The 26,486-nt window shown below is 43.6% G+C and overlaps 1 protein-coding gene and 1 long non-coding RNA gene across 4 annotated transcripts in view; one reads left to right on the plus strand and one right to left on the minus strand.

The window, feature by feature from the left end:
• The window catches only part of svep1 (sushi, von Willebrand factor type A, EGF and pentraxin domain containing 1), a 102,788-nt gene that overhangs the window by 71,988 nt on the left and 4,314 nt on the right, over window positions 1-26,486 (plus strand). For all 3 annotated transcript variants that reach the window (XM_084043421.1, XM_084043422.1, XM_084043423.1), the window contains exons 17-44: window positions 82-243; window positions 561-722; window positions 892-1,053; window positions 1,525-1,613; window positions 1,798-1,894; window positions 2,482-2,595; window positions 2,976-3,089; window positions 3,336-3,537; window positions 3,930-4,087; window positions 4,234-4,432; window positions 4,853-5,028; window positions 5,396-5,520; window positions 6,754-6,883; window positions 7,193-7,363; window positions 7,545-7,718; window positions 9,056-9,175; window positions 9,388-9,564; window positions 12,740-12,824; window positions 12,994-13,185; window positions 14,663-14,830; window positions 15,724-16,396; window positions 16,575-19,330; window positions 20,198-20,432; window positions 20,798-20,953; window positions 22,544-22,607; window positions 23,188-23,361; window positions 23,745-23,921; window positions 25,637-25,819. In XM_084043421.1, coding sequence (XP_083899547.1) covers window positions 82-243; window positions 561-722; window positions 892-1,053; window positions 1,525-1,613; window positions 1,798-1,894; window positions 2,482-2,595; window positions 2,976-3,089; window positions 3,336-3,537; window positions 3,930-4,087; window positions 4,234-4,432; window positions 4,853-5,028; window positions 5,396-5,520; window positions 6,754-6,883; window positions 7,193-7,363; window positions 7,545-7,718; window positions 9,056-9,175; window positions 9,388-9,564; window positions 12,740-12,824; window positions 12,994-13,185; window positions 14,663-14,830; window positions 15,724-16,396; window positions 16,575-19,330; window positions 20,198-20,432; window positions 20,798-20,953; window positions 22,544-22,607; window positions 23,188-23,361; window positions 23,745-23,921; window positions 25,637-25,819 — 7,395 coding nt within the window. The remainder of the gene's footprint in view (window positions 1-81; window positions 244-560; window positions 723-891; window positions 1,054-1,524; window positions 1,614-1,797; window positions 1,895-2,481; window positions 2,596-2,975; window positions 3,090-3,335; window positions 3,538-3,929; window positions 4,088-4,233; window positions 4,433-4,852; window positions 5,029-5,395; window positions 5,521-6,753; window positions 6,884-7,192; window positions 7,364-7,544; window positions 7,719-9,055; window positions 9,176-9,387; window positions 9,565-12,739; window positions 12,825-12,993; window positions 13,186-14,662; window positions 14,831-15,723; window positions 16,397-16,574; window positions 19,331-20,197; window positions 20,433-20,797; window positions 20,954-22,543; window positions 22,608-23,187; window positions 23,362-23,744; window positions 23,922-25,636; window positions 25,820-26,486) is intronic.
• On the minus strand, window positions 8,922-10,717 carry LOC311035318. The gene is made up of 3 exons (XR_014599693.1): window positions 10,497-10,717; window positions 9,385-9,556; window positions 8,922-9,146 (listed from the first exon to the last, which is right to left on the minus strand). It is a non-coding gene; the product is annotated as an uncharacterized lncRNA (long non-coding RNA).

Raw genomic sequence — 26,486 nt, forward strand, 5'->3', positions numbered from 1 at the left:
GTGGATCCCAAGAGTCGGCATGATTAAAAAAAATGTATTTCTAGTTCTAACTTCTACATTGCTGTCCATGTATTTTTCCAGTCCAATGCCCAGTCGGCACCTACTTCTCTCTGGAATACAACGAGTGTGAGAGCTGCTGGCTGGGCTCCTACCAGGACCAGGAGGGTCAGCTGGAGTGTAAGACCTGCCCAGAGGGCACCTCCACTGCCTACCTGCACTCTCGCAGCGTGCAAGAGTGCAAAGGTACAGTACAAGTTTCCTCCAATGTGGATATTCTATACAGAGGCAAGGCTGCAGTAATTGTTCTATCTAATAATAAAATAGTTGAAGTGTGTGTGTCTGTGTGCTGGATTGTGTTCATGTATGGACCTACATCAGTGCAAATCAGCACTGTTAGGCCGTGTTTTATGTCGTGTGTAACGTCAGACCAGAGCTCATTCAGCGAGAGAGAGACATAGAGGTAGAAGAGGGAAAGGGAGGGAGAGAGGGGGGAGGGAGAGGGAGGGAGGGAGGGAGGGAGAAAAAGTCATAGAATGATGTGTGTTTGTGTGTGTTATCAGGGCAGTGTAAGCCTGGCAGTCACTCCCTAAATGGACTGGAGACGTGTGAGTCCTGCCCACTGGGTCATTACCAGTCTGAGTTTGGATCCAGAGAGTGTCCGGTCTGTCCTGACGAGACCTCCACCGTCACCAGAGGGGCAGTGGACCAGTCAGAATGCGGAGGTGAGCTTGAAAAATACAGTACTACAACCTTAAAACTTAAATAAAACCAATTTAGTACCATATAAAAACACTCTCTAATCCTCATTGGAAGGTTTAATAAGCAGATTGTGCTTGGTAAGTAAAGTTATTAGAGATTTAAACATTGACATTTCTCCTCTCCTCTCCTCAGTACCCTGTTCTGCTGGTCATTTCTCTCGTACTGGCCTGGTTCCTTGCTATCCCTGTCCCAGAGACTACTATCAACCTGAGCATGGTCGCTCCTATTGCCTCTCCTGTCCCTTCTATGGCACCACCACAGTCACGGGTGCAACTGCCATTCAACACTGCTCCAGTGAGTTCAGTCAAAGAGGTTCAGTTCCATTAAAGTACATTACTGTAAAAATCTAAGGACCTGTGGCATACTGCAGGGAAACCAATTTCTTTATTACTGTATTCAGGTTTCATTACATGACAGCGTTTCTCCAGCCCTATTCATTCTTGGACATTATTCAAAATCTCTCTGTGTTTGACCTGTCCTGGGGCGTCTCAGCCCCGATTTGTAAATGAGATTTAGCTGCATGCAATCAGCTGGGAATGGAAATAATTTGAAATACAAGTGGACTACTGGGGAATGGAAATTAATACACTATATGACTTAAGTGTGAAAATGAGCAGTGGCTTGCTAGGCGTTGCCAAGTCTGGAATATAGGATTTTATTCACTTGGATAGCAACCATCTGCCAGTTCGGTGGAAAGATTCTCACTTCAGTTTTTCCAACTGATTTCTTTACTTACATTGTCTTGGCTTTTCTCTGTGTTGTCAGGTTTTGGCTCCAGCTTTCTGCCTAAGGAGGAGAGTGTCACTTCAGCACCTGAGGTGGATGTCATTAAGGATTACCAAGCCAGCAGCCAGGTGAGGTTTTGTGCCTTATGCACATTTTCTCTCAGACTATCATAGTTACGGGCAGGTACCTCAGTCTAAATTTACTGTTTTACCATAAAGCACCCACGCTTGGAGGAAATGAGACGTGTTTACTTGGACATGTTTATGTTTCACCTGGCATGCAAAGCTACAATCTGATTGGCTCTCTCTGTAGGTGTTCCACGAGTGCTTCCTGAATCCCTGCCAGAATAAAGGGACATGTGAAGAGGTGGGGGCTGGCTATTTCTGCACCTGTATGCCTGGATTCACTGGTAAACACAGATATTTACTCAGGGTTAGAAAGATATATTGTGGGTGCATAAAAACTGCATTCTGACATGCATTAGTAAAATGAATTATGTTGAGAGTGAGACATATTGATTTTAGGCTTTGTATGAATGAAAATCCACCTTCCCAATTGACTGACTTTATGAAAGCCAAACATTTTATAAACCAGGAAACGTTAACATTAACCACTTGAACCCTAGCGTTCCATTCTGGGCATATCATAATAGACGATAATACAAGCTACAAATACAAATACAAGAGGTTGTGAGGTTCTTTTTCCCTCAGTCTGTCCGTCCGTCCGCCCGTTCATCCATCCGTCTGTCCGTCTGTATCCGTCCTACTTATTGTGGTGACCCCGTTGCCTTTCCTCTAGCATCACCTTTAGGCTCAAATTCAGAAATTCTAAAATGCACTAATCCTCTCTGGAGAATGCACCCTACTGATTTTGGTGACCCCCATGGCATTTTCTGTAGCAACAGTTGTTAATCCTTCAGTGAATATGTGTTAATTAATTCTACATTATACAGTGTAAACCTCCACTCTCTGTACACATCCATTATCACCCATCTAGGCGCCAAGTGTGACAGTGACATAGATGAGTGTGACTCTGCTCCGTGCCAGAACGGAGGCCTGTGTAAGGACGGCATGGGAGACTTCCAGTGTCAATGCAAGCCTGGCTTTGTAGGTATGGAAAAGGGCTCATGTCTGTAAACATGGTCTCTATGTGATTCAGAATGTAGTTATTCAAGCACTTTTGAGTTTTTAGATGTGAAATAACACTTTCATTTTGTGCTAAAGCCTTCTTATTATACACACCATGAGTAGCCTACTATACGTTAATGATGGTTTATACTTAGTTTAGTGTTGGTGTTGCGTGCTGAAAATGGCCGATCTGCAAGCTCACGCTGTGTTGCAGCGTAATGTGTTGTGAGCTTGGTGATCTGCTATTTTTGGCATGTGATACTTGTAACCAAGTATAAATCAGGCGTTAGTCTGCACCCCATTGGTCTGTGGTTCTTCCATGTCCCCCTGTTGTATTACACCAATGTGGTCTCTCTGTCCCAGGCTCTCTGTGTGAGGCGGAGGTGAATGAGTGTCTCTCCTCCCCCTGTCTGAACGAGGGCGTTTGTGTAGACGAGGTGAACCGGTTCACCTGCAGCTGTGCAGACGGATTCACAGGTTAGATAACAGAACCCCAGAACACGTTCTCCAGGGAACAACATGACAGTGGTTGAATCAAGGCTCTCGTTAAATCCCTAGAGTGCAATGGTTTGACCATATCACATAACATCATGCCCTATAACCTACAGAGCATGACTGACCAAAACGCAATCTCCAGGCATCTACTGTAGCAGATATGATATTTTGATTGCAATCAATTAAAACTAGTTAAGTGTTATGTTATCTTATGTTCTCTTGATTCAGGTTCTCGTTGTGAAATGGAGATAAACGAGTGTCTGTCCAACCCTTGTCTGAACGGGGGTGTGTGTGAGGACCTGACGGGGGGCTACTCATGCACCTGTGCCACAGGCTACTCAGGGGACCGCTGCGAGGTCAATGTGGATGATTGCTACAGTGCCCCCTGTCTAAACGGAGGCTTGTGTCTGGATGGCATCAACAATTTCAGGTAGTCTTTTTCTGCCCTTGATGGATGAGCTACAGTTTGTCTTACTGTTTGTTAAAATCAACATACGGTAGTTGTTTCATATTATTGTACATTGCACAGCAATGAGTCTCTCCTCTGTTTAAAGACAGAGGAAAGTCATATTTAGCATGGAATATTCATTTCAATTTTATAGTATTGCATTTGCTTTCTGTGCCAATTTATTGTACTAACATTTCTTTTCACTCTCTGTAATTTAGCAAATTGGTTTGTATACCTGTCTTATGTTTTATTGAGTAGTACGAGTACTAGTGTCTGTGGTGTTTTTGTGACTTGTTTGTTTACACCTGGGTCATCACAGAAACATGGCTTTCAGTTTAGTATTCTGAACATATCCTGAACTGGCTGTCCCTCAGATGCCAGTGTGTGGAGGGCTTCCGGGGCCGGCTGTGCGAGGTGGACGTGGACGAGTGCGACCCGAACCCCTGTGTGAACGGGGCCAGCTGTCTGGACGGCCGGGGGGCCTACACCTGCCGCTGCCTCCCTGGGTTCAACGGAACCAGGTGTGAGACAGGTACTATAGGAAGAGAGAATTACAATACCAGACAGACAGGTTTCAGGGGTGAAGATACGGAGAGGGAGAGAGAGAGAACGGGGTCGCACTTTTGCCGCCAGCCGTGTTTGTTTTACTGATCTGACAAACATCTCTGTCCTGCTTAGAAATGTCCTCCGCCTTCAACCTGGACTTCGAGGTGTCAGGTATCCACGGCTATGTGATGTTGGACGGTGTGATGCCGGCTCTGACGGAGATCACCTGCACGTTCTGGATGAGGTCGTCAGACACCATCAACTACGGCACACCCATCTCTTATGCCGTTGAAGAGAATGACAATGCCTTCCTCTTCATCGACTACAACGGGTCAGTGAGATGACCAGGGTTTGATTTGCTGTCCGGGGGGATCCATGCCTCTGCTTTTGATATCCCCCCACTGGTTATTCTTTTTTTCGGTGTGGATATGTTTTATCACTATTTCTGGTCAGACTGAAGGAAAAGACTTTTACAAAAAAGTATGTTAATTACTGTAACCCTGGCATCTCTGTTTTAAAAAAATCATCAACATTAAATCAGATCAGCTATTTTCAGTGAAGAGATTTGGTGTAAGGGGAAAAAAGGAGCGGACCCACAGTAGTATAGACCCCTGGTTTACTTGGACGTGCGTGTGTTTCACCTGGCATGCAAAGCTACGATATGACCCCAGTCAAGCAAGTATATATAGGGTTTAAGTGGATACTCTTTCTACTTTGTTTTCTCTACTCCCTGCTGTGCCACTATCTCTAGCTGGGTGCTGTACGTGAACGGTAAGGAGCGGATCACAGACTGCCCCGCGGTGAACACGGGCCACTGGTACCACATCGGGGTGTCCTGGCGGAGCTGGGATGGAGACTGGCGGGTGTACATCAACGGGAAGCCCTCGGACGGTGGCAAGGGCCTGTCGGTCGGCACGACCATCCCAGGTGTAGTGCTATCCTCAGCCCGGCTAAACTGGGGGTTATTATGCTTAAACCATAATATTGTGTATTGCTAACAACTCCAATATTAGCGTTTTTATAGGTTTTTACTAGAATTTAACATAGTGTATAGGTTATGCATAGTTGACCTCTTTGATCTTGTGAAACACTTAAAAAAAATTGTTTATGATTTTTTTTTAAATGTTTTTTTTGTTTTTTACATTTTGTTTTATTTTATCAAAAACATTTTCACACAAAAGCTGCAACTGGTTAGAAGATTGAATAGAAAGTACTATTGCTTTTAAATCAACAGCAACGAGCAAGGAGAGGTTGTTGGTGAGCTGTGAGTAACCTGTTGTCCTGTGGCCTGTAGGTGGTGGGGCGTTAGTACTGGGTCAGGACCAGGACCAGAGGGGCGACGGCTTCAACCCCGTTGAGTCGTTTGTCGGTTCTCTCAGCCAGCTGAACATCTGGGACCGCGTTCTAACCCCACAGCAGGTACATTCACAAGAACCAAACCTGGATCAGTACTGTTGTATGCAAAAAGCTTGAACCTGCTGTCTGATGAGTGGGGATTACCTCATAGGACAATACAATGAGTTCAGACAATTGCAAAGAAGTATTTGAGAGTAATATGAGCTTGTAGATCTGCAATTTTTTGAAAAATCAAGAACATTTGTGCAAATCTTTGAATTAGGGCTGGGACTCGATTAAAAAAAATAATCTAATTAATTAGAGGCTTTGTAATGAATTAATCGAAATTAATCGCATGTTTAATCGCATATCAATATTTGACCTGAGAAGCAATTTCTTTTCAGTTAATACAGATTTTGGTATATGAGTGAATCAATGAGTGAATACATAAGTTTAAGCAACAAAAAATAGTTCTGCACACAACCGTGTTTTTATCCACGCTTCCATCAGAGAGTTTTTTAAATCTAAATGTCCCATCCACTGGGCCAAGCAAAGCAGTCTGATCAGCTTCTTGTCCCATTGCGTGCACTGGGGTGTGTTGGCTGTTGGTTGGTGCACTGGTATGATCGGTACGCCCGAAACTCGTCCAGTGAGAAGTTCCGTGGTGCATAAACTAAGCGCGATTAAAATGCGATACATTTTTTTAATCGCGTTAATTTTCTGTAATTAATTAATCTAAATTAATCAGTTAAAGTCCCAGCCCTACTTTGAATGTATATTTTTTACATTTTGTAACTCAAATCTTTGCGTCTGGGGGTCCCTGGAACTAAACATTTTGAGATGGGGGTCGGCGGCCAAATACATATAATTTTGGAGGTCCTTGACATGAAAAGGTTTGAGCACCACTGATATTATAGCAACGTACGTTTTTCAGAAACCTGTTAGGATTTGAAGACATTTGTAGATGCGTTTCCGGATTGAATGAGTTAACACTATTGGAATTGTCCTGATGTGGTACTGTAAAGATCACCTGGTCGTTTATAAGTTAAAATAAATAATTTCCTCATTGTTCCTAATTGTCTTTTGCTGTTCATTCATTTTTATCATACTGAGTGAGTGTGACTGAACCTACAGTACTACACTGATAATATGTCACAGAAAGTCTCTACTGGGTGTCCAGCAGTATAGGCATTAGTTCAGTTTAGTGTGTCTCTAAACATGCATATACCGTAACATACTCCAGCTACTGCATGCGCAACAACAACTCAGCAGTTTATTCATCTATTGCATATGGTTGCATTGTTCGTTGGTTCGTAGATCAAGGTCCTGGCCAGCAGTTGTCCGGCCAACCATGTGACCCACAGAGGGAACGTCCTTGCTTGGCCGGACTTCCTCAGTGGAGCGGTGGGCCGGGTCAAGACCAACCTCAACAGCATCTTCTGTGCCGGTGGGGGTCCTGTTGAAACTATTTTATTTTATTTTATTTTGAATTATTTATTGTCTGCTTTCTTTTTCCGTTGGTTCCTTTATCTTTGTAATTCTACAATAAATTTAACGTTATTTTTTAAGTGTAGCCTAATTGTAAATGTAAAATACTAGTTCAAAAAGCTGCTAAAGTATTCCATCTAGGCCTCATTTGTTCCTTATAAACAAAATGTGGCCATCTTGTGCTCTTTTGATGAGACTTTAGATTTTTCAGGAACCACTGAAATCAGAAACATCTGCTTTCTGCTTTGCTCTCCCCATTCCCATTCAGACTGCCCCCCTCTGGAGGGCTCAGTGCCTCACCTGCATGCCTCCACTGTGGATGTGAGCCCGGGAGCCCAGGTGCAGCTGTCCTGCGATCCTGGCTTCTACCTGGTGGGGGAGCCATTGCTGCAGTGTCAGAATAAAGGAGAGTGGAGCCACCCACTGCCTCTATGTAAACGTAAGACTCAGTCACGAGTGACTCATATACATGAGTAATATACCAGGTCTTTGAAACTGACTCACTTGAGATGCCCCATCGATCAAGGCATAACTAGTTCCATCTCCACTCAAGTCTTGTGCTGTGCTATTGAAGTCTAGAAAACTAACTCATCGAATCCTACTGTCTGTCTACCTCACAGGGGTGTCATGTGGGGCCCCCCGTCCTCTGGCGAACGGCTTGTTTCAGGGAACGGAGTTCCACGCAGGCAGCTCCGTGGTCTACCAATGTCACCCTGGCTTCTATCTGCTGGGAGATGCCAAGGTGCACTGTGGAAACAGCGGCAGATGGGGAGGACACCCGCCAGCCTGCCTTGGTAATATTAACCTTCAGAAAAACAGATTGCTAGTACTTTTTGTTACACGGCTTTGTTGAACACTTGATTCTGATTGGTCAGTCAGGACAGTCTGTAGTAGAACACTGTTCAATAACAGACCGCTGCTCTGCCTCTGTTTACGTTGCTATGGAAGCGGACACATGTACATAAGCTAATAAAAATCTTTTTTAAATCAATATTTCGTGTCATATTATTGATTTGTCTTTAAGTAGCCATGTAATAATGCAATGTAATGTCATTATTGGGAAATAAATCCTTTCCGCTTTGCGTCGGTCCTGCTTCACCCCGTCAGAATTTGTTTTTCAATGATGACCGCCTCACTGTACATTATCCCTTGCATATATCCTAAATGTGATTTCTTGTGTGTGTATATGTGTGTGTATGCATGCGTGCGTGCATGCGTGAGTGCATGCGTGAGTGCGTGTGCGTGCGTGTGCGCTGCGTGCGTGCATGCACAATACAATACAATACTAAATGTGATGTTATTTCAAGTGTTACAGCAAATGCTGTAGTTGTAAATGAGTACAGCAGACTACTGTATATTCTGGAAGAGGCATTCTGCACTACGGTTCTCAAGTACCTACCTTGCATAAAGGTGATCTTACAGCTTGGATAAACTGTAACTGTAGACTGCTTATGAATGTAGACTGCTTGTATCAACACAAGGCGATCTACTGTATGTCATGTCCATTATATTAAAGAAGAAGGGTTTGGAGGTGGTAGGAATGCCAAACAAAAAGGGATTAGGTCCTGATATGGTACTGTTTTGTATCTTCAATCATTGGCAGTTCCCATATTTGGAAGAGGTGCCAGAATCATGGTACAGTATACTCGTAGACACATGTTAAACAAAGGGTCTAATAGTTTATATACTGTACCATACTATAGACACAAGATGAAGCATAATATCTAAGAGTTTATTTACTATGTTATAGACACCTGATAAAACACAGTGTCTAACTGTTTATGTCATGGTATAGACACAAGATATAACAGCATCTAATAGTTTATATACCATTGTATAGAGATGATAAAAGACAGTAAGCTATCTAAGTGTTTATATATAATAGACACATGATAAAACACAGTGTGTATATACCATGGTATACATGACATGATAAAAAAAAGCAATAAGAGTAACTTCAACTTCACTTTATTTGTCACATCACAAGTTTACAGGCGTGTCAAATTGCAATTACATTTTAAATGAAAAATGCTGTCTATACCACAGTATAGACGCATGATAAAAACACAGTATCTTAGCTTTGCATCAGAAATTGTTTGCTTATTTTGTACTTTTATATATGTGTGTTCAGACATGGATGAGTGTGCACTGGGCTCAGATTGTGATGAGCACGCCAGCTGTCAGAACACAGATGGCTCTTACACCTGCGCCTGTGTCCATCCCTACAGTGGAGACGGAAAGAACTGCACAGGTAACACACGTAGTATTTGGACCAAAGTGCATGGACCCTGCATGTGGGTCAATTTGAACGCTCCCATTACACAAGTTAAATTAGCACTGAGGATTTTGCTGTGTATCGACACATCTGTTACTTTTAGCCGTAGAATTAGAACCACTTCTGTTGATTACAGCATTTTGAAAGCTTTAGTCCTTTCGTTCACTGTGTGTATGTGTTCTCACCAGAGCCAGTGAAGTGTGACAACCCAGGATCCCCACAATTTGGTCACATGGAGGGCAACAACTTCCTCATGGGCAACAAGATCGTCTACAGCTGCGACGAGGGCTATGAGCTGATTGGCTCCTCTCATGCCCGATGCCTGGAGACAGGGACGTGGGACAGTCCGTTCCCACACTGCAGAGGTGAGGGGAAGCCGTTTATTGATGACATACAAAAACAGTGTGAAAATACTTGTGCAAAGGTACAATTTCAACCTTGGCAAGGGTTATGCAAGGCTTTTAAAATGAGACAAAATGGTTTTATTGTAATAATGTACTCCATTTTGCACAATACTTTTACACATCAATTTAGTTGAAAACATCTGACATCTCACAGTCAAGGTCTTGTCACTAGAGGGCACCATTGCCTTTCTCCATTTCCCATCTGTTCAAGTACCTTGAAAAAGAATGTAGTGCTTATTTTAACTGAGCTCACCAGTTAATGTTTTCATGCAATTGCTGTGAAATCCCACACAGCTGGTTAAAACAAGCAGATAAATATGTGCACTCTGCGTCACACATAATTATAGTTTTTATCCTCTAGAAACAAACACCAAACCAGTTGTGTGTGTGTGTGTGTGTGTGTGTGTGTGTGTGTGTGTGTGTGTGTGTGTGTGTGTGTGTGTGTGTGTGTGTGTGTGTGTCTGCGTGTGTCTGCGTGTGTCTGCGTGTGTGTGTGTGTATTAGGTAGGTAGGTAGGTAGGTAGGTAGGTAGGTAGGTAGGTAGGTAGGTAGATAGATAGATGTAATACAATATGTACAATTTTATTTACCACTATTGTGTCCACTGAAACGCTCTTTAGTCTATGATAAAAGAGCTCTCTAATTAAAGCATGTGATTATGGACAATCACCATTCAGCAGCAACCAAACAAAACCCACACGGCCAATAATCAGGGTCTTCATTATCATGTAGATAAATGTTGTGGGCAGTCCCCAGCTCACACACACACACACACACACACACACACACACACACACACACACACACACACACACACACACACACACACACACACACACACACACACACACACACACACACACACACACACACACGTGATGTGATTGCCATACCCGTGGCTGACCGCTTGTGTTGTGAAGGGGTGATTAGAGACAGACAGCTGCCTCTTTGTCTAGCACTATGTTGGCTGAAGCAGCACGGCCTGGTAGAACTGAAAGGCCTCGCTACCGCAGCACCTTCCACTTTGGCTCTGAGCCACGCATTCTCCGCCACGGCAAAGGCAGCTAACTCGCTCCGTGACCGGGAACTCTGGCCTTGTCTGCAGTGCTCAACCTGTAACGTCCGTAGTGTTGTCATACTGAATTCCTGTGAACCCAGCCCTCGTAGGCTGACGTGCTGCTGTGACGCAGAAACAATACTCCTGTGATCAGCCCATATTGGCCGTGGTGTGTTGTGATACTGAAACTGAAACTCCCATGTGCGTCTCAATGTCAATTGAAAGTGAGACGTGGGAATTATGTGAAATCCAGTTGTGCAATCCCACTCAGGGGTCATCACCATGCCAGCTTGTGATGGACATTTTGATCAATATTTCATTGGTCAATCCAGAAACACAAATGACTAGCCCCAAATGTAAACTAATGGACTCGTAATGTTCCATAGTGTAGTAGTAGTATATATATATATATATATATATATATATATATTCTGAAAGAAGAAAAAAGATCTACAAGCTCACAACGAAACCCATTTGTGACGTGAAGGCTAATTCAAGAAGGTTAGAACAAAAGGGCCTTTTCTGCTCTGGGGCCAAAAGTCTCATTTTGGCCATTAAATCTATTTAGCCACTGCCTTTTCATTTTATAGATCGCTAATTAAAATAGTGCTAAGAGAATTAGTCAATAGTTTAACAACTAAAAAAAGATAAATTATTAAAAAAGTGTTTTGCACATCAAACAATAACACAAAAATTATTTATGGGACTTAAAATACTGAGGATTGCACTTGAATTGATCTTTTTATATGGTAAAATGGTTGAAATTTTAGTTCCTTACTTTAATTATTTTTCTCAGTTCTCTGTCTGCTGGAAAGGCCTAGTCAAATGATTTGTGGTTTGTCCGCAAGTGCCTTCTTTCCAAGTTCCCTTTTTCTTCACCATCAGGTTGCTTCCCACAGACCCTGAAAACAGCAACATCAACATCATTGCACCACTCTTAAAAAAATAATTACTTAGACATGTCACTGTTAAACAATTATAGGCCAAAATAAGTAAAATAATTGCAAACGCTGTATTTCAACAACTGAACAGCTTCTTAACACTAAACAATGGCCTTGATATCTTACTGTCAGGTTTTCGACCGCAGCACTGAGACTGCTCTTGTCAAAGTTTTCAATGACATCCACTTAAAGACAGACAGTGGCAATATTTCAGTCTTAGTATTACTAGATCTCAGTACTGCATTTGACACGGTCAACCACAATGTATTACTAGACAGATTGAAAAACCGAGTGGGACTTTCCGGCACAGTACTAAACTGGTTTGAATCATATTTAGAGAACAGAGACGGTATTTTGTATCTACAGTGTATCACTAACTACACATCTGTGTAGACAAAAATCACATGCAGAGTTCCGCAAGGATCCATTCTAGGGACCCTACTGTTCAATATCTACATGCTCCCACAAGCTCAGATTATTGAAAACAGCAAAATAAAATACCATAGTTATGCAGATGATACACAAATCTACATAACCGTATCACCAGAGGACTATGGTCCAATACAAACACTGAGTAAATGCATTGAACAAATCAACAATTGGATGTGCCATGCATAGGTGTGACGTAAGGTACAAAGTACAAATACGTACATGATGAATGATCAATGAAGGGCATGACAGGATTTAAAGGGATGCAGTTTCACGACTAGTTTGATGCAAGGGTTCTTAATTTTGATCAGAGATGAGCAAACTTTTAGGTTGGAGGTCACATACCGTTGACTTTATTTCATTGTCTGACCACACCTCATACACTCCATTAAGTATTTCAAAAGAATTCAAATGTTTTTGAAAGCTAGTTTTTCAGGGAATTAAGGCAGCTATTAGCAAAATTACTTCTAGCTGTCTGTCTTGTCTTGTGTCCTCACCTGATGCAATCATGTACGGGTACCAAGCAATACGACAAATCTCCTGCAACATATTAATGAGCATGTCATCCCGACACTTTCCGAGTCACCAAAATCATTCAAACAAATTCTTAAAAAAAAAAAAAAAAAAAAATAGAATAATTATTATAATAAATAGGATAGATATTGTATGTACACATTTTAACTCAAATGAAAAATGTGTCCTTCTCCAGCTCTCTCCTGTCCAACACCATCTGTCCCAGAGAACACCATCATGACAGGATCCAACTTTACATATGGCAGCCAGGTGACTTACAGGTATCTCTTTTTCCACCTGTTCACAATGCTGTGTCATGGATCCATGATGCTGAAGATGCTAAAGAGTGATTTTAAGTCATAGAAAAGAACATGACTATCTCTCCCTCTGTTCTGTTCGTCTCTCCCTCTCCCATCTCACCCTCCCTTTCATCCACCCCTCAACCCCCAGCTGTATGAAGGGCTTTGTGCCTGAGGTCCCCTATGAGTTCCAGTGTCTGGCTAGCCGGAGGTGGAGTGGAACACCTCCTACCTGTCACCCTGTCAGCTGTGGAGGGCCTCCATCTGTTCAGCATGCCGACTACACCCTCACAGTAGACACATACCTGTCCACCGTAACATACACCTGTGCCGAGGGATACAGGTACACACAAACCACTGTCAGATATGAGTCTTATATTCTTAACCATATTAACCCTGGTGTGCCTATTTTAGGCATGTCATTACAGGCCATCGTACGACTAAGTATAAAATACAGCTTAAGTGGTATGATTGACAGACGGATAGGGAACGGATGGTCAGACAAACGATATGAACGCAAATGTTGAACTTTGGTAGAAGCTTCGGTTGTACAACTACAGTACTGCATGATAGAAGACCAAATATGTGCTAATCATCTTTGTCTGTTGCTTCTTTGCTGTGTCAGTGAGTCTGCAGAAGTGGTGGTTCCATCACTATCACTACATGGTGAAAACAGTCTCAAAACCACACTTATAGCACATAAACGAATGTGAACAAAGCATAACGGTACATATGTCTCCTCGTGCTGTTATACTGCACCAGCTACCTTGATAAAGGCTATGGCCAAAATGTCGGGAATGCCATTGCTATTTATGGAACTTATTTTCCAGCCTGCTATACAACCCAAGGTTCTACCAAAGTTCAGTTGCAGTATTTTGAGGTTAATGCTTCAAATTAAACTGCTTTGACCACTAATACATATGCAGTGACCTCTACATGTTCTGATGTCCTCAAAAGCAACACCTCACAGTGAATTCACAGAGGCCCAGTTTCTGATAGGACCTCCAGTGACTCTAAATGTACATGACATTGTAATTGTCACAGACCCTATAAGTCTCAGCTGTGTCAGAAACATAACTCAATATAGAAAGTATGGTAAATGTTTGCTTATCAATATCAACCTTTGCTGTCATTGCTTTATCAAATGACTTTTTGGACTTCTGGGATCACAACATGTACATTTGATGTTACATGTATTGTACAACATGACATGTACAACTTAATTATCAAAGGTATTATAAGACAAAATATAAGAAAACTATTGTTATTCAACTCTGATGATTTAGTGGTTGCACCTGGCTCAGAGTGTTTGTAACCTTTCTTTTAACCTGTTATGATTGGGCTGTACCTTATCAAGACCATTCATATAGTTCCACAGGAATTATCAGTCACAGACATGTGGACTAAATGGACTTCTTGATTTACTGGTGCTGAGTACTTGTGTGTGTGTGTGTGTGTGTGTGTGTGTGTGTGTGTGTGGCCTGTGTGTGGGGTATAAGAAACCTCTATCATAGTCTCTAAATGTGTTGTTATATTGAGGTTGGAGTGAGCGTGTGGTGTAAGAAACCTCTGTCATAGTCTCTAAATGTGTTGTTATATTGAGGTTGTCTTCCATCTGCCAGCCAAGTCAGTACAGTTTATCACCACAAGTGACATTGTGAAGTTCATGTGACTTTGTGACTCAGAATATCGTCCTCACTTTAATCCCATTTGCTCTCAGCAGTCACCTCATTTGTCTCACTGACAGTGTAATTACAGCAGTTGATGTCGAGCGCCATTAGAACATGGATGAGTGTAGTAAGTGGTGTGTTTGTGTGAAGGCCACAGGGATCCATGGAGGTGATGTGCGAGGCGACACGGGAGTGGAGCAGGCCCACCCCGTGCTGCACCAGTGTCCTGTGTGGTGAACCACCAACCTTAAAAGATGCTGTGGCCGCAGGAGAAAACCATGCTCTGGGAGATCTGGTGCACTATGTCTGCAAAGACGGGTAAATGTGTGAATTCCACATTATTATTTTTTTAAACACTCAATGTAAAGCTTAATTTAGACTTTGTAACATGGCTCACATTGCTCGCCCAAAACAACAGATTTTCAAGCGCAATCAGTCATTTATTATTTGGTTATTCTTTTTGGTGAGCAAAACTATGTACAGTATAACTTGTACATTCTATTGCCAACATCCATATACCATAACCTCATAAAACTAATTCCTAAATATAAATGTACGAATAGTGCCTATTAACTTGGACTACAATTAATGAATTAAACCCATACCTAAGCTTAACCATACTAATGTTGCTGAACTTGAATGCATGTCCAACGGATGTATTTAACATACAATACAATTCAATATCAATTATTAGTCCAAGTTAAAAGTTTAATATTTCCCCATTATCATCTCAATATAACTATTAATATGAAAAGTATATAACCATTATAGTCAGTTTGTATTGAAGTCATACTTTTTCAATTAAACAAAAGTAGTTTTTGATATACTGTATCTTTCACTGGTATATTTTTCACACATAAATGTGTTTCTCTAAACTGACTTATTTAAACACTATTAAACATAATTCTTATTTGTCAGTGTCAGCCCTCGTCAATCGTGCCAAATTAACGTGGGCACCAGGAATGTTCTGGATATATATATTATATATATATATTTTACAGTTAATAAATACCGTTTCTGACGACGTGTCGCTGCTTTCTAAAATATTCTTGTGCGCTAGGACCCTGCAGCATTCATTTTTCAGCGTTCTTTCCTTATAGACAAACGCTGTAATGACAACGGAGCTACAAGGGTTGCTGAACCGTTCTATGGCATCTGATTATTTTTGTTGTGACCTTGCTTCCTGTGCTAATATTATGTTCCCCTCACAGCTACACTCTGATTGGTCCAGAGACCAGAGAGTGTCTGCCCAGTGGCCAGTGGAGTGACAGTTCTGCCCAGTGCGTCCCTCGGTCCTGTGGCCCCCCACCAGCCATCGACCACGCCGAGCCCTATGACACTCACCAGCTGTATGGAGATACTGCTAACTACTACTGCACTGATGGTTACACGGCCGGCAACAACTCCAAGATGGTGTGCAATGCCCAAGGGGTATGGGCACCCCCTGATGGACTGGAGGTCCCTCGCTGTATCGCTAACTTCTGCCAGAGGCCACCGGAACTGCCCCACGCCATCTTAGACTCTGTCAACAAACCCAAGTATGCCAGTAACACTGAAGTGAGCTACAAATGTGAGGAGGGATTCATGCTCAACACGACAGCGACGCTGAGATGCATGATGGGAGGAGACTGGGAGCCTTCGCCTTATGACATTGGCTGTGTGCCAGTGAGGTGTTCCAAGCCTGAAGGCATTGATCGGGGAAACGTTAGTGGCACCAACTATAGCTTTGGGGCAGTGGTGGCGTACAGCTGTGACAAAGGCTTCCTGATCCGAGGGGAGAAGAGAAGGACCTGTAAGGCCAATGGAGAGTGGGGAGGAGTTCTACCTATCTGTTCCCCTGTGATCTGTCAAAGCCCCCCGCCTCTCAGAGATGGATTCATTCAGGTATTATATGGCCCAATGTACTCATTTACCAGCATGCAAACCTTTCTTGTGAGTAAGATAAATTAACATTTTAAGGAGAAGACTTAAAACTATTAAATGTATTTGTATAGCATTTGACTTTAAAATGTTGAGAATTGTAAAAATAAGTTGAGAATTGCCCTATTCTATTCCTTCTCAGAGCAAGAGTCGGTTCATCTTCAACAGCAAGGTGATATATGCCTGCAATGCCGGCTACAAACTTGTAGGCCGCCCGGAACGAGTCTGTCAGGCCAACCGTAAGTGGTCTGACACGGACACTCCGTCCTGTGTCCTGCTAACCTGCGACCCTCCCCCCAACATTGCGCATGGAAACTACCGGAGCTCGACCTTCGAGGTGGGCCGGAAAGTGGAGTACGTCTGCGACGAGGGATACGAGCTGGCTGGGGACGCGGTGTGGACCTGCCTGAAGTATGGGAACTGGGACAAGACCAGGCCTCCACGGTGCTCACGTGTACAGTGTCCGGAACCGCCACTGGAAGAGAACCACCTCGTCCTGAAGGGCCTTGATTCTGATTCTGGGACCGTGGAGCTCTCCTGCGAGAATGGTTATGTACTCCACGGGGCTCAGACTCTCCGCTGCACCCCGGCCCAAGAATGGAACGATACCTTTCCAGTGTGTAAGCAGGTCCTCTGCGGGCCGCCCCCCGAGGTGGCGTTCGGGGATCCCTCCTCAACCATGTCCTCTGCCCCATCCTATTTTGGCTCAGAGGTGATGTACTCCTGCATGGACGGGTTTACGTTAAGGAAAGAGGGCTCAGTCTCCTGTTTGGCCAATGGGCAGTGGAGCAGCCCTTACCCAGAATGCATCCCGGTAGAATGCCCTCAGCCTATGGAGATTTCGAATGGCATAGTTGACGTCCAGGGTCTGATGTACCTCAACACTGCCCTCTACAGCTGTAAACCCGGATATGCATTAGTGGGAAATTCTACCGTTGTCTGTGGTGAGAGCGGGCTCTGGATTGGTGGGGTGCCTACCTGTCGCCCAATCGAGTGCTCTGTTCCCAAAGAGATAGCCAACGGAAAAGTAGTTTACACAAAACTCCAATTCAACCACGGTGTTACCTACTCCTGCCGTCGTGGTTATCGTCTCCAAGGTCCAGAGACTCTGAAATGCCTGGCCAATGGGGAGTGGGATTTAGAGCCCCCTGCATGTGTACAGATATCCTGCACCCCACCCAAACCCATCGATAATGGCTTTGTAGAGGGCCAGGATCACAGATTTGGTGTTACTATTTTTTATAGCTGTTTCCCTGGATTCCAGTTAATGGGCCAGAATCATTTGACCTGTGAGGAGTTTGGCTGGTCCAGTTCTGTTCCCATCTGCATCACTTCAGACTGCGGCCTGCCTCCGCACATTGACTTTGGAGAGTATGTTAGAGTCATGGACCCCACTACTGGCCTATCAGGGCAAGGCTCTGCTATTGGTTCTAAAGACATCGGGGGCACTGCATTAGCCTCACCCATGGACATGAGCTTTCTTCATGGGACGGTCATAGCATATCGTTGCCAGAAAGGGTATGACCTCACAGCCCCGACAACGCTGATGTGTCAGGAAGATGGGGGCTGGAACGGAACCGCTCCCTCGTGTGTCCCGGCGGAGTGTGAAACACCTCCGACTCCAGAACACGGTTGGATCAATGTAACTGATACCTCTCTTGGTAGTGTGGTGAGGTACGGATGTGAGGAGGGGTATGAGCTGGTGGGGAAGCCTGTCAGGCAGTGTGTGTCAGGTCGACTGTGGACCAATGAGGCCCCTATTTGTCGGCCCATCTCCTGTGGTGACCCAGGTGTCATTGCTAACTGCACCACTCGCGGAAATTCTTTTGTTTATCCAGGGATAGTACATTACGAATGCAATACAGGGTTTGTCCTGAAGGGCAGTGAAACTATCACTTGCCAGGCAGATGGCAAGTGGGATGGGAATAAACCATGGTGTGAACCAGTAACCTGTGGTCCCCCCAAAGTCCCAAGTGACATTACGCTTAAAGGGGAGGAGTTTACCTTTAACAAACAGATAGAACTGAGCTGCCGGCCTGGTTTCCTCTTAAAGGGTAAGTCTATCAGCATATGCCAGGCTGATGGCACATGGAGCCTTAAGTCTCCTGTCTGTCTACCAGCAAACTGTGGCAAACCCTCATCGATCCGCAACGGTCGTGTTGTGGGCTCAGACTATGGCTTCAACAGTGAAGTGAAGTATGAGTGTGATGAAGGCTATATTCTCAACGGGAACCCTGTACGTGTGTGCCAGGGAGACGGGCTGTGGGACAAACCGGCACCTCAGTGTGACATCATCACCTGTGACCCGCCTGAGGACATCAGCCACGGTTACCTGAACGGCTCCAGCTTCAACTATGACGACATAGTGGAGTATGTCTGTTTCGATGGTTACGAAGTGGCCGGAGATCCCATCCTGCGCTGCTCTGCCCGGGGACTGTGGCTGGGCACCGTTCCCCAGTGCCGGCCGTGCATCTGCGCTCCGCCCATGCTCAAATTCGGGGCTGTCCTGGGCCGCGACCATGCCTGCGGGGACCGGGTTTACTTTCGGTGTGATGAAGGTTACCGGATCCTGGGCCCCTCTCAGGCGACGTGTGAAAATGGAGGCGTGTGGAGCCCCGGGGTGCCAGTGTGTGGTCGGGGGAGATGCACCATGTCCCCACCTACAGTTACCAATGCTGTGCTGCAAGGAGGCAGCGCCACTTTTTCAGACACGGTCCTGTACAAATGCAGACCGGGGTACCAGGCAAAGGGATACCCACACCTCTCCTGTGGAAGAGATGGCAGGTGGGGAGAACCCAGGATCAGCTGTGATCCTGTGAGCTGCGGAACCCCTCCATCTGTTCCCCACACTCAGGTGTCTGGAGAGACCTTCACCTTCCCCAGCCAGATTACCTACACGTAAATATGACTTTTTTTGTGTGTGTATATACTTCAGTCTAACCTCAGTACCCGTTTCTCTACAGTCTGCCTCACCAAAAGCATAGATGTTTTGCTTCTATACAATGTGTACTGTATGGATCTCATTCTGTCCACAAATTTGTCCACCAGGGTTTTTTCTTCTTTTTTTCCCTATGTTTTATTTTCACACAGTTACAGTGCAGGGGTTCATATCTCTCACTATCAAGCATCATATTCCAGTCCATTCATGAATGTCCGTCATTATTAGTGGTGTCACCTTGTTTGGTTCTATATTCAGTCCATTTCTCCCATAGTTAGTTTCTCCATTACAAATATCTCCTCCACAATGCTCAGCCACTGCTCATGAATTGGACGATCTGCTTTGTACCATAGCCTTGTAATTGCTTTTTTACTAGCTGCCAACTTTGACTAGGTACATATCTTCTCTTTGTATATTTTCCTGTGTCAAGTTTCCCAAGTACAGTACAACACTTGTTTTGGGTATCTCATAGTTTAGTATCTTGTTTATCAATGACCGTCCACCACGGTTCTGCAGTGGCTCAACTATGCACACAACTACTTTAGCAATGATAGACATTGCTAAAGGAGTCTCAGCATCTCAGCATTGTTGCTTTATTCCAGCTAAGAACATCTTCCTAGGAAGCCTTTGAATACTTTCTAATAGTTTTTTTACTCTTCTTGCAGGAACTGTTGCAAACATTTAAAAACGGACTCCTGTATTATTCCTGCTCACCTAGCTTCTACCTGTATTGATTGCCTACCACTAAAATGTTGTAGAAATCCTATCTAACGCCTCTCTAATTTTCTGTTCACTTTTCCTTGTTCATTCTTCCTCGTACCCTCCAGATGTGAGGAGGGGTATGAACTATCCACACAAACCGCTTCTCTGACCTGCCAGAGTGATGGTTCTTGGTCCAAGCACAGCGTGCGGTGCCGTCCCATGCCATGTCGTCTCCCCTCCTTCCTCCCTCACCCCCATCTTGTGGTCAGCGGGGAGGACCTCACACCTGTTGGGGACACTGTCACGCTTTCCTGCCCACCTGGCTTCTACCTGAAAGGCTCCACGATAACAGAGTGCCAGGTAGGGAAGATGCTATGATATAAGATATTGTGAATGTGGTGGGAGGCAAGTTTGTCCTGTTCACAGTATGAATTTGGAGAAACGTCCAATGTGCTGGTTGAATGCATGCAACGTTGCATGTGATAATGAAATGTATACTGACGTTTTGCCTTATTGAAACAGACAATGAAACAATAGTTATATGTAGAAATAGACACAATACTTTATAAAATCATTAATCATTGTAAAATATTTTATCCTGGCACTTTCATAAAGAAGATTTCTGGGGAATTCTCATCTGTGCCCTCAATCTTGTGGTAAAGAGCTTGGTGAATAAATGATGATTACTTTTCCTGTTGACATTGGGTTTGCCATGTGGTGGGTAGCTGAAGGGTAGCTGGTCTCCCAGTCTCTCCACGGTTTCCTGTGAGCCGGTGGCATGTGAGAAGCCACGACCTGTCCTCCACGGTATCACAGAGGGAGACTCCTATGGCTACGGGGACATTGTCATGTACTCCTGCCTACCTGGCTATGAGATGAAGGTACTGGTCACCACTTCATGATCTGTTTGTTTGTATACGGCACTCTTTTAGGTATGGTGGTAAAAAAAGAAAGGTGCTCTGCTAGGATCCCATGCTGTCTACTCTGTAGATTAAAGGTCCTCTAACCCTGAAGTATTTACCACAAAAAAGCACATGCATACATACAGTACATAGGCTACAAGCAAGGGATAATGCATTTAAATTTCAATAATGACTACCTCCCCATGCATTATCCCGCTTATTACACGGCTACTTAATAAATACATAAATACATTTACCCAAAAGTAACAACAAAACGAAGTATTTCCTTGCTTACGGCAATGAAAGTATTCCATAAGTATTGGGCTGGGCGGACAAGTTCGCCTCGCAAAAACAAATGACGAAATGGAAAAAAACTCGCCCCAAAACACACTCGCCCCCCATTCTATTTACTGCCGATTTGCCTGTAATACCGCCGGATTTGCCCCGGGGCGACTGTGTTTTGGGGCGAGCGTTTTGGTATTCCCCCGTTGTTGTGCCACGATAAACAAGGAAGCGCAGTGGATCAAATAGAATGACTTCTCGGTTATTGCATCGTCTATTTCTCACTTCAAATGTTTTCAAAAACATTCTTGAGAGCAACGTTTAGTTGTAAATGACATTGTTTGTTTGTTTACATGGCTGTCATGTTGGATAAAGCATATAACCAAGCAGCACAGGTTGACATGAGCAGGTGTTCTGAGTCTCTGATTACACAGCGGTCCGTTATAGAGCTCATCGGTCATTATCCAGAAAGACTGACCAATCAGAATCGAGCATTCAACCAAGCCGTGTAATAAGCAGTATTAATATCACCTGCCTTTCCACTGTTTAAATTGTTACATTTAATGTTATGTTTAGATTTAGATTTAAAGTTAAATTTCCTTTGTCAGAAATCTAGCACATTAAACTAAAATAATTTAACTGACATATTTCTACTTTGTATTTATATCAAATGTTTAACATTTTTACTCAGAAAATCGGTGATCAATGTGATTTTCTCTGATCTTTTCAGGGTTTGAAGTTAACTGCTTACACACAACTCCCTTTCATTTGTAGACACTATAATCCTATTATTGCCTTTCGAGTTAATTAATTACTCTGCCCCTGTAAATCCACAAATGCATTGTGCACCAACAGATAAATAGATGAGCAAAAGGGCTATGCCTTTGGCTAACAACCAGATTACTGAAAGTCACATGGTTTCCTGAAAGCTCCGAACAGTGGTGTATGATTTCAGTGGTAGGTGCTGAGTCATTGCGTTCATGCTATGCCCACACCCACATGACTTCACCCCCCTTTATTTGAATGCAGGCAAATTCCCATTAACAAAGATCTACAGTACACCGCACACGGAGGCTGAAATGCTGTCTTGCATTACATTATAAAGAATTTTCTTTTCTACTGAAGAGATGTATTATAGAACATGACAGCTTCCTTGTGTGCAGCACATATTTATTAATTCAGTGTATCACGTGATTTCTGTTGTGCCTGGTACTACTTAGGAGGGTAGGGTGCGTGTCACTGTGCACAGAGATTATAGTGGCTTACAGTGTATTCTCTTCCTTGCAGGGAGACTCCATTCAAACCTGCCAGGGAGACAGAACATGGAGTGGTACTCAGCCAGAGTGTGTTGGTAGGTTTGCTTTGTTTAAGAGTCACACCTATAGAACCTGCAAATCCAGCCATACCTTCCTTCAACTCAACTTCACAAGTTTTAGGTTCACAGGTACGAAAGGGTGGGTGAAATTAGAATCCAATAATTAGTATTAGTCAATAGTCATATAATAGAGAATAGAGAAAGAAAAAGGTAAACAGTCATATAATAAGAAGATACAATGTCAAATATATATGAGCATATATAAGTATGCATGGTCAAACTAGAGACTAACTATAGAGTAGAGACACCATTTGCAGAAGATATAAATAGCAGTTATAGAATCACACTCTTATGTATTTTGTGTTATTTTATTTCCATGTTAAACATTTTCAGTACATGATAATGATAATGCGTGTGATGGCCTGCGTCGCCAAGACTGACATGGTGACAGGGCTTAGGGCATGTTCAACAGGTGGACAGGTGGAAACTCTTCCAGAAACCCATCCATCATTGTCCTGTAGACCTCCTCCTTCAGTAAACAATGCACTGTTTGAGAGACACACCCATCTACCCTGCAAAGCCCTTCCATTACTCTGCATGTCATTTGTGTCCCCAGCACTGTCCTGTGGACCTCCTCCTTCAGTAAAGAATGCACTTCTCCAGACTACAGGAGAGCCCTACCCAAGCAATGCCACCTATGTGTGTCACCCGGGCCTACAGCTGATTGGCCCAAAGGTCCTCACATGTCTGACCAATGGCACATGGAGTCTACCTACACCAACATGTGAAGGTATATAGATAATATAAAAGGTGATGAAACTACTGTAATGGCACAGCCTAGTAATTCACTTGAGAAAGGCAAGGCAGGGCAGGTTTATTTGTAGGCTATATAGACTATAGCACATTTCATGCCGCATAAAGTACATACAGTAGGCTTTTCAAAGTAATCCAACCTGTTCAACAAGACAGGGATGGATTTGGCCTGTTTTTATTTTAAGATTTTAAGAGTGAAATGTTTTCATTTTGTCTTCAGTTTGAGTGCTGTGTACTGGTGATGGGGAACAATGCTGAACTATGTTAAAGCCCTCTGTTCAAATGCAAAATTAACTATTTAAGTGTTTGTTCCCACTTTCTTTCTTTCATTCTTTATTTTAATACCACCTTGTCTTTCAGTTGTCCAGGGCTGTGACAGCCCTAAAGATATAGCCAATGGCAAGGTGCAGGAACACAACCTGAACACGGGGCGCGCTGTGGAGTTCCTGTGTGATAAAGGCTATATGCTGCTGGGAGATCCTTTGGTAGTGTGTATGGGTGGGAACACCTGGAGCTCCTCTTTCCCCACCTGCCAACGTAAGAAACAGAAACAAACACACACACACACACACACACACCCACACGTGCATTGAGTGTTGAAAGTGTTGCATCAAAACACCAAACGCAAGCAAACGCTCCACGCCCTTGCTCCTATAGAATGGAAGTGAATGGGACACTGGCGCTTATGGAGCTTACAGACAAATTCCAATCATTTCCACCCTTGTGTCCTCTACTTGCATCCTCCACTCACACCTTAGTCCCGCCTCCGAGTGAGGAGTCGAGGATTAGATGCGAGTCCGGAGGGAATTCTAATACTCACATTTCTGCCTACTCTCCTCCTCCATCTTCCAGATGTCATGTTGTATATTGGATGCTGTATTTCTCTCATAAGAATTGAGATGTTTCACATCCCACACCCATTCACAACAAACAGCACGATTGTGTAACTAAAGATCAACACAATGGCCACTGAAACAGAAGTGGGTATACAAGATGTATCATCATATGCAGAACACTATTCCACTGTCCATAATCCATCACTCACTTGTTTACTTTCACCTTGCTGGAACGTCTACATGTCCTGTGCAGCAAACTAACTACTACAAATGACTAAACTACTAAACAACTGCACTTTCAGATGTAGTTACATTTGTGTCGATTTTCAGAGAGAGAGAGAGAGAGAGAGAGAGAGAGAGAGAGAGAGAGAGAGAGAGAGAGAGAGAGAGAGAGAGAGAGAGAGAGAGAGAGAGAGAGAGAGAGAGAGAGAGAGAGAGAGAGAGAGAGAGAGAGAGAGAGAGAGAGAGAGAGAGAGAGAGAGAGAGAGAGAGAGAGAGAGAGAGAGAGAGAGAGAGAGAGCTTTTTCTGCCTTTATTGAGAGGAAAGTAGGCTGACAGGTATTGGGGATAGAGATGGGGGGGTGACATGCAGCAAAGGTCAGCGGGATCAGGAGTTGAACCTGTGACACGCTGTCAAGCTAGATTACCAGCCTATGTGGTATGCGCCTGGAGCGCTAGGCCAGCGGGCGCCCCAGTAATACTTATTTCGACAGGTTTCTGATTATCCTGTTTGTTCAAATATTTGTGTATTACACCACTTCCACTATTTGTTGTCTTGCAACACTAATGTCAAAAGAGCAGCTCATATTCTAGGACTGAAAACCTTAAAAAACACCATCCAAGGAAATGTCTCAAGACTTGAGCCAAAAAACTGATGATCCGGGCACACAAACATTTAAAAGAGGAGAAAACAGACGTTATTGTTAAAACGCCAACATGTTTCAGGTCTTCATCAGCGCGAAATGATTATTGAGCCTTTACCTTGATTTTAATTCTTTAGTAAGTTTTGCCCTGTGTCTGACAGGCTACAGTACATTGCGGGGACATGACATAGGCAACATGACATGTTACAAACATACTATAAGGCAACAACTTTGTTTTAAAGGAAAACTTTAGGATGGTATATGATGGTATTTAAGATGGTATAATTTCTCTCGTCGTTCTGTCTCAGAAAATATAAATAATTATTGCATCAGTTAAAAAGACACATTGAAATCTAGTTTGAAATCCATGCCGATGATGTAATAAGAGTTATCTATCCACAGCTATCCACAGCCTGCCCCTAGAACGCAGAGCGAGTAGACAGAAATGGTATCGTGAGCTTTAGCAAAGATGCATGGAGATAAGATTGAGAAAAAAAAGGGTGAAATGTTCCTTTAAAACATAACAAACCAATCATAATTATTCTTCCTGCAGCCAAGTCTTGTCCGGCTCCTCCAGGTTGGAAGGAGAGCGTTAGTAGGAATGGTTCCCAGCAGGCCTTCTACATGGGCCAGTCGGTTCCAGTCACCTGCCCCAGGGGCCAGCAGGCCAAAGGCAGGGGTACCATCACCTGTAGGCCAGACCAGAGCTGGACCCCTGTCAGCTCTGTGTGTGAGAGTAAGTACAGCCTGGAGGGATTTTATTGTACATTTTTTAACTGGGTTTCACTGACTTGGATTTAGCTAGGTAGATGTTTCTGGAGATCGTCATAGATTTGTCATGAAGGAATCCCCTATTAAAAAAAAGGTTTAGAAAATATTTTGGGTTAATCTTTACGACCAGCGTTAGTCATTAAAACACTTGCATGCACGCACGCACTCGCACACGCACTCGCACACACACACACACACACACACACACACACACACACACACACACACACACACACACACACACACACACACACACACACACACACCCTTCTGACTATTGACAACAGATTAAATGCAGCCAGTGCATGATAAGGCATTTATGTTGATATCCAACAAAGTATGCCCATACTTACTGTTCATCTGACTTTCTCTTTTATACAACACACACACACCCACACGCACACGCACGTGCGCGCGCACACACGTCTCAAATTACATACCACATATTTTTATGTTGCACAGACAAATTGCAGTAGATGAAGGATTAATCATAAAGCTTGAAATAGCATATTGATTCGCATTCCACAGACTGACAGCAGTGTGACTCAACACCATAAGACACAAAACCAAGAGTATTACAGCAATAGTTCCTGGGTAATCGGAAAAACCCAAGTCTGTTTACTGGTTCTTTC

The sequence above is a fragment of the Gymnoscopelus microlampas genome (assembly GCF_963454915.1).
Source record: "Gymnoscopelus microlampas genome assembly, chromosome: 19".
Taxonomy (NCBI): Eukaryota; Metazoa; Chordata; class Actinopteri; order Myctophiformes; family Myctophidae; genus Gymnoscopelus; species Gymnoscopelus microlampas.